Source organism: Arachis ipaensis, chromosome B1 (genome assembly GCF_059453495.1).
Source record: "Arachis ipaensis isolate K30076 ecotype BB chromosome B1, ASM5945349v1, whole genome shotgun sequence".
Taxonomy (NCBI): domain Eukaryota; kingdom Viridiplantae; phylum Streptophyta; class Magnoliopsida; order Fabales; family Fabaceae; genus Arachis; species Arachis ipaensis.
Window position 1 is genome coordinate 11,378,856 of NC_142436.1, and position 8,070 is coordinate 11,386,925.

Here is an 8,070-nt window from a genome sequence, read left to right on the forward strand (position 1 = left end):
GAAAACGACGGTAGAAGAAAGAAAAGACGACAGAAGAAGAAGAAAACGATGGTGAAGAAAGACGAAGAAAGATGGTTGACGCCGCAGAGAAGAAGAAAACGACGGTGGAGAAGGTAAGGACAATGGAAGAAGGAGAAGAGGGTGGCAACGACAGCGATGGTCACAGAGAAGGAAGCTAAATTGACAGAGAAAAGAAGAGGAATGAGGCGACGACGGTGATGGAGTCCACCATCGCTGTTGGATCCACAGAGCTGCATCCTCCGCAGAACGGTGTCACAGCCATTTCTTCGCCGGTCGGTGCTACGAATGAAGGATGGTTAGTTCTCTTGCTCGGACATACTTTATTTTGTTGTTTGATTGGTTGAAAACGCTAATCGAAATTGTATATGGCTTTTTGTGTTAATATCTTCAGAATGGCGTGCTACACTTAAAGAAGAGAACGGTGAAGGAGCAGCTAGCAGCAAATTGACGACACCGGGGAAGAGAACGGTGAGCTTTGATATCCTATCGTGGGCGGAATTACAGAGGTAATTTACTTTTAAGTTAGAATAGCCACACAAAATTATTGTGTCTCTGTGAAATCAATGAAACTAAGAAAGTATTTCTTTGACCATTAAACTTTATCAAAAGGCTGTGTCTTCATATATCTGAAAAATTACAACACGTTTAGGAAATTTATGTGATCTAAATCCTTTTTTTTTAGTGGTAGCAAGTAATTAGGAGCTAAAATCATGTTTAGGAAATTCACTAAATTTTGCTGTTGTCAATGAATATGGTTGTGAATGAATTAGACAAGATCTTGCATCACCAAAAAAGAAGCCACTTTCTAAAGGTGAGTAGAGGTACATATCTTTGGTTCTCTTTATTTTATTTAAATGTTTTTTTATGATTGCATTCTAAATATCGTTTTGTTCTGGGAAATAGAGGAAGAATTGACCCCTTAACATCACAAACTAGTGGACTCTTTGTAGCCAACTTCACAAAAACTAGCCATTTGATCTTCCTCAGCTGTCTCCAAAGAATTTGTATTTATTTATTTCAGTTGCCAAAAAATTTTAGATATGCTCTTGCATTAGAAACATTCAAACAAAAAAGTTTTCCATTGATTATTATCATCATGCAGCTAATTAGTTAAATGAATTAAGTATTGTTATCCAATGATACCGTTGTGTTTTAAACTTATTAATATAGCAAAAGGTTGAATTAAACACTTTTGTTAAAGTGATAAAACATAATTGAATTAAAAGAAAGCGTTACACATGTAAAGGAGTCACTCTATGAAGATAAACCAAACTAAAATTTCAGCTCAACCTCATAAAGTGGCAATATCATTACAAACCTGTTAGAATAATTAAATTCTGAATTTTTTATCACTTGCAACAGAACGTGTAGCAGAAATCAGATGAAACTCAAACCATTTTCATCCTCATCAGAGTAAAATATGCCTCCTGTTATATGTATACAAGTAATAGTTTTTGTTCATTAAATTGAAATCTGATCAAACTGCTTTACTCTAAAATGTTTTCAACCAAGTTATGAAAATAAAATGAAATTTATACAAGAATTAATTTTGGTAATATACAGCACGAAATAATAGGAACACAATAAAATTTAAAAGAAAAGAAAGGTTGAAGGCAATATGCAGGGGGAGGCCATGTTGAAAGTTAATATTCATGATAAGTTATGCATGAGATGTGAGCAATCTTAGGCCTCTCTTTCCCTCTATTTCTCTGACAACTTGCTTTTAAGTTTTAACATTGGGCATTTTCTCATTGTTAGATATGAAATTAAGGCAGCCTTTCTGTTAGTAATGACTTGAGCTTGTCACATTCTAACCAGAGACTTTTGAGAGAGGTGAGATCACGAGCAAAGCTAGATAATATTTAGCAGGGGCTAATATTCTTTTTAGTTTTCTATTTTAACAAAAAATTAAAAAGCACTATAATACAATTTAATTAAAAATAACAACTAAGACTTAGAATTTACTTTTTATAAGATAATTGAACATATCGTATATTAAAATAATTAGACACAAATTTTCAAAACTAATTTCAAATATTCTAAATATAGGTTGTTGCATACTTGCTTTTAGAATCTTCAAATACTATTCGATTCCTTTTTAGACGTTTCCTGCAAAATTATTAAAAAATGTATTATGCTTCATATAAATAATTTAAATCACAACCATAAATTATGCAATGAAAAAATTAATAATAATATTACTAGAGCTGAAATGAATTAAAATTTGTAACTTACATAGACAATTGAGTTCGACATTTTTTTCTTGATTCAAAGTCATCTGTTATTGAATATGTGCTGAAAGTAGCTGCAATTTCTTTCTCAATGTAAATGACTAAATTATCTGCAAGAAATTCGTTTGCCATTTTACTCCGAAGCCTTGTTTTAACAATTTTTATTACCGAAAAAGCTCTTTCTGTTGTTGCTGTAGATACTGAAAGAGTCAAGACGTTGCGAATCAGTCTATCAACCAAATGATAAGTTCTTGAATTTTCTGTTTCTTTCAATCTTTGACATAACTCAAAAAGTGTCCCAACATCTTTTAGATGATTCGGTATATCAAATGCATAATGTTGCAATTGAGCATTCAAAAGAATCCTTTCATGATTAAAAAAATCTGAAGGATAAAACTTTTCAGCTAACTTGCATATATTCTGAATATTAAACAACGTAAAATTGTCTTTATGGTCCACAGCAATACTTAAAGTCAAAAGTTCCATGGTTTTCTCATTGAATCTACTATTTAACTCTTGTATTTAAGAGTCAATTGCTGCCAAAAATATATCTACTCGGTAATGATGCTCAATTATTATCTTTGGTTGACGAGATCGACCTCTTCTAACCGTGTATTGTGTACTCATATCAGTTATGTCAATTTCATGTTTCTCACAAAATTTCTTAATAATCTCAAATAAATTGCACCAACCATTATCCCTTAATTTTTGAAGAAGTAGTTTTGATGTGGAAACAACATGCATTGCATTCAAAATATCTTGAAATTTTTGTTGTAATGCTTGGCACAAAATATTAGTAATTTCCATAATTTTCTTCATCAAATGTAACGAAAAAATAAATTCAAACGAGGATAGCACTTTGTTGACATCATAAGCCTCACCTCTTTGAGCAGAAGTCATACTATCATCAATAATGTTATTAAGAATGGTACGGGTAACTGCAAATATTCTTATCAAGCCACAAATAGAATGAAAGTGAGAACTCCATCTTGTATCTCTAGCTCTTTGTAAAGTGCCCACTTGATCTGCACCTTGACCTATTTCTAGCTCATCATTGGCAACTAATTTTGCATTTTCAATTTCTTGAGCTTCTTGTAGTTGATCATGTCGTTTGCAAGATGCACCAACAATATTGATAATAGCAGTCAATTGTGTGAAAAACTCATGAATTTGAAGTACTTCCCTTGAAGCAGCCACCAGTGCTAACTACAATCTATGAGCAAAACAATAGACATAATATGCTTGTCGGCAATCATTGAGAAATAAAGCTTATAAACCATTCCGTTCCCCTCTTATATTGCTAGCACCATCATACCCCTGACCTCGAATGTTTTCAATTTGGAGATTATAAATAGAAAGCACAGACATCAATTCTTTTTTCAAAGTCAAGGCACTAGTATCACTAACATGTACAAGATCAAAGAAGCGTTCACGAACAAAACCATTCACATCAACAAATCTCAAAACGACAACCATTTGCTCCTTTTTAGATTCATCACGAGCTTCATCAATAATGATTTAAAATTTGGCATCTCTAATATCCTTTCTAATTAAGTTTCTCACCATTGTAGCAAGAACATGTAGAATTTCTTTCTGAATATCACTTGAAATATATTTAGCAAATTTATGAGCATTTTCCAAAACAAGCTTCTGAACACTACCTCGATTAAATAAAGTTACCTTGATTATCTGAACTCGGGCTTTCATCATGGCCTTGATGAGCCACTCTTTATGATTTATTTTGTACTGAATTGAGTGGATTTTGTCACTTATTCTCACACTTATTCATGTAATTGCATGTTTTTAAGTTTTCTTCCTAATTTTGTGCTATGATTGAAAACATGCTTCTTAGGCCTTAAAATCGCTAATTCTTGATCTTCTCTTATTACCATTCGATGCCGTCATCTGTTGTTAAGTGTTTTCAGGGTTTATAGGGCAAGAATGGCTTATAGGATGGAAAGGAAGCATGCAAAAGTGGAAGAAACACAAGAAATTGAAGTTTTGGGAAGCTGGCCTCGACGCGCACGCATGGACGACGCGTACGCGTGACCAGTGCAGTAGGCAAGCGCCACGTACGCGTGGCTGACGCGTATGCGTGACGAGCGTCACGTGCTGCAATTAATAGAATTGCTGGGGGCCATTTTTGGGCTATTTTTGGCCCATTTTTAAGCTCAAAAATGAAGATTAGAGGCTATAGAGTGGGACAAATCAGGGGATCCATCATCACTATTCATTCATTCACACTTTAGGTTTTAGGATTTTTATCTTATTTCTTCTTAGATTCAGATTTTCACCTTACTTTAATTTAGTTTTCCTTTACTCTTTTTTGTTCTAGCATCTTACTTATTTTAGTTTCTTTGTTATTGCTTCCGTTTGTTTACTTCATTGTTGATGCACTCTTGCTCCCTTTGATTTAGATTAATGCAATTCATATTTTTATGTTATTGTTCTTTCTTTAATTATTGGTTATTGCTATCTTGCAATTGGGTATCTTAGATTTTATTATCTCCTATTAATTATCTATGCTTTTATTTTGTATCTTCCAAGAGTTTGATAAAATATTTTGGTAGATTTTAATTTAGATTTTTATGTTATTGACTTGGATTGATTATTTAGAGAATCTTGAGTTATCAAAAGTCTTTTGTGGATTGGTGATTGAAGATTGCCGGTTAGCTTGAACTTCACCAAAGCTAGTCTCTCACTATGAGTTGACTAGGACTTGTGAACTCAAGTTGATTGTATGCACTTGATCTTCCTCCATTGGTTAGAGGTTAACTAAGTGAAGGCAATTCATATTTACCATCACAATTGACGATGATAATGAGAATAGGACTTCTATGTCTCTTTCCATGCTAAGAGCTTTCTTAGTTATTAGTTTATTTTCTCGCCATTTCACTTTCTTGTTCCTTATTTCAAAAACTCCAAAAATATACTTTCCCATAACCAATAATAAACTACACTCCCCTGCAATTCCTTGAGAGACAACCCGAGGTTTGAATACTTTGGTTAATTTTATTGGGTTTGTATTTGTGACAAATAATCTAAATGTTGATTGAGGTTTAATTGTCGGTTTAGAACTATACTTGCAACACGAAATTTTTTTAAAAATCTTTACCGACATTTTTTCTCAGTCAAGTTTTTGGCGCCGTTTCCGGGGAATTGCAAATGTGTGCCTTATTACTGGTTATTGTGAATATTGTGAATATGTTTGCCTTTTCGCTTCTTTGTTAGTTGTTTCTAGTTTTAGGAGTTTATTTTCATTATTTCTTATTAGTTTTTGTTTTTACTTTCTCTTGTTACTATGAATTCTCACTCCTTTGGCTATGAGTTTGGTTCAAATTATGTTGTAGAAAATGAAAGCTACAATGAGAACATGCATCAAGGATGGGACAATCAAAGGTGGGAAGAGCCTCAAGCTTATGGACAACCTCTGTGGCAATAACCCTCTCAAATTTACTACGAGCAAGAGCCATTCCATGATGCATACCAAGACAATGGATATGGTGGACCTCCTTGTGACCACCAACAACCACCACTATATGCCTATGAACCCCCTCTTCAACATAGTTTTGAACCACCATACTCACAAGCCCCCTACAATCAAACACTTCCATATTACCCTAACCCATATCCACCATACCAACCACCATATGAACCATCTGAACCATATATAGAACCACCCACATTCCACCACAATTACTTCCAAGAACCACCACCTCAATATACACCATCTCTGGTGCAGAATTTATAACCCACAAACTAACCGGCAAGTGCACCGAGTCGTACTAAGTAGTACCTCAAGTGAATGAGGGTCGATCCCACGAGGATTGATGGATTAAGCAACAATGATTGAGTGATTTCCTTAGTTAGACGAACAAAAAAGAGTGTTGAGAGTTCAAATGCATCAAACAGTAATTCAGAGAATCAGAAAACAAGCAGTAAATTGAGGTGAAATATATATGGAGAAAATAGTTAAGGTTTCAGAGATATCTATCTTCCGGATTGACTTTTCTTACTAACTATTTTAATCATGCAAGATTCGATTCATGGCAAACTATATGTGACTAAACCATAATTCCTTAGACCTTTTTAGTCTCCTCTAACCTTCATCAATTGCCAATTCTTTGGTCACTTGATTCCAATTAGACAGTTAAGTTCAATTCTAGTCTATATGCCACAAAAATCCTAATTACCCAAATATAAGAGGATTATATGTCACGTATCCCGTTAAGTCCAGATAATTAGAAATTTAGGAGAAATTATTTTCAAGCTGTTGTTCAAGTAAAGAGCTTTTCCAAGTTATACAAGAACCATAATAGAACAAGGGTCATACTTCTGTTCCACCCAGATTCATAAAATAAAGAACGAAAACAATTATTGAAACTGAAATCAATACATGAATTAAAATAGAAAAGTAATAGTATTAATCCATAGAATAAATAGAGCTCATAACCTTAACAGTGGAGGTTTAATTGCTCATGGTTCAGAGAGAAAAACTAGGATTCAAAAAAACTGTAAAGTGCGGAATGAGGTAAGAGAGAAGAGATGAGAGAAGCCCAAATGGCTGATTCTTTTTCCTTTTATATCTAATCCTAATTAATGTAAATTATATTTTCTAAAACTAAATAATATCTTTTCCTATTTTAAAATAAAATAAAATTTAATCAAAATTAATTTACTTCGTCTCGTGCAGCCTTGTATGCGAATGGGGACCATTTGAGTTGCAAAGGTTGGCGCCAAACTTGGAGAATCCAAGTTTGGCTTCAACCCAACCAAAAGCTTCCCTTTGGTTCTCTTTGGCTTCAGGTGACCCATAAGCATTCTTCGATTCTTCTTGGTTAAAGCCAAACCTGAGATATCTCAAGTTTGGCTTCAAACCACCCGCATGCATTCCTTGGATTCTTGAGTGTGGCGCCAAACTTGGGAAATTCCAAGTTTGGTGCCATTGAGGCCTGACAAACCCCAATTTGAGGATTTATCTTGTGATTATTTCAGGGGTTTTATCAATGATTCCACATACTTTCTACATGAAAGTACAAGATTTTGCATTCCTTTCCTAGTTTTGCCTCATGAATGAAAACATGCTTGTTTTGCACTAAAATAGATACATTTCTATTCTTCTCTTGATGCCATTAGATGCCGTGACTTGTGTGTTAAGTGGTTCCAGGATATAGAGTAGGAATGGACCGAAAGAGAGAAAGAAGACGGGTACGAAGAAAGGAAGCATGAGGATTAAGCCTTGGGAATTTCCGCATAGGCGCGTGCGCGCACCTGGCGCGCCCGCGCGGATACGGCTACGTGGAGCCGAAGCCAAGAGCTGGCTTGAGAAGCGGCTAAGCCAGGATCTTCATGGGCGCGCACGCGTACATCACGCCCCCGCGCACATTGCAAGACGTCTCAACGGCGCGTGCGCGTGCCTTGCGCGTGCGCGCCGATTTGCGAATATGATTTTTTTAGAAGTCACGTGACTTAGGCGTGGAGGCAGTTGAGGATTCCACTCTTAGAGAAGCACCTTGGCGGGAAAAGCTTAAGAGGACCAAAGGAACAAGGGTTAAGGACACTTTTAGTTCACTTCTTCTAGATCTAGATATTTTTCCTTTTTTTGAGAGAAGAGAGAGTTAGTTACACTTTTTGGGAGAAGAAGAGGGAGATTCCAAGCTTCACTAGGGTTCATCCTCTTCCAATTTCTGAATTTTCAATGACTTTTTGGTGAGATCCACTACAATTCTCACTCCACCTTGTTCATGTCATAGATTTTCTTCTCCAATTTCAAGTAGTAGATACAATTGATCAATTCTCATAGATCTAGAATTCAACT

At 35.1% G+C, this 8,070-nt stretch overlaps 1 protein-coding gene across 1 annotated transcript; it reads right to left on the bottom strand.

Annotated features, from left to right (window-relative positions):
* Window positions 1–2,060: 2,060 nt before the first annotated feature.
* On the bottom strand, window positions 2,061–3,728 carry LOC148575711 (uncharacterized). The gene is made up of 4 exons (XM_088502513.1): window positions 3,660–3,728; window positions 3,111–3,458; window positions 2,257–2,672; window positions 2,061–2,130 (listed from the first exon to the last, which is right to left on the bottom strand). The coding sequence occupies exons 1-4, from the start codon at window positions 3,726–3,728 to the stop codon at window positions 2,061–2,063; spliced, it is 903 nt and encodes a 300-aa protein (XP_088358639.1).
* Between the last annotated feature and the right edge of the window lie 4,342 nt (window positions 3,729–8,070).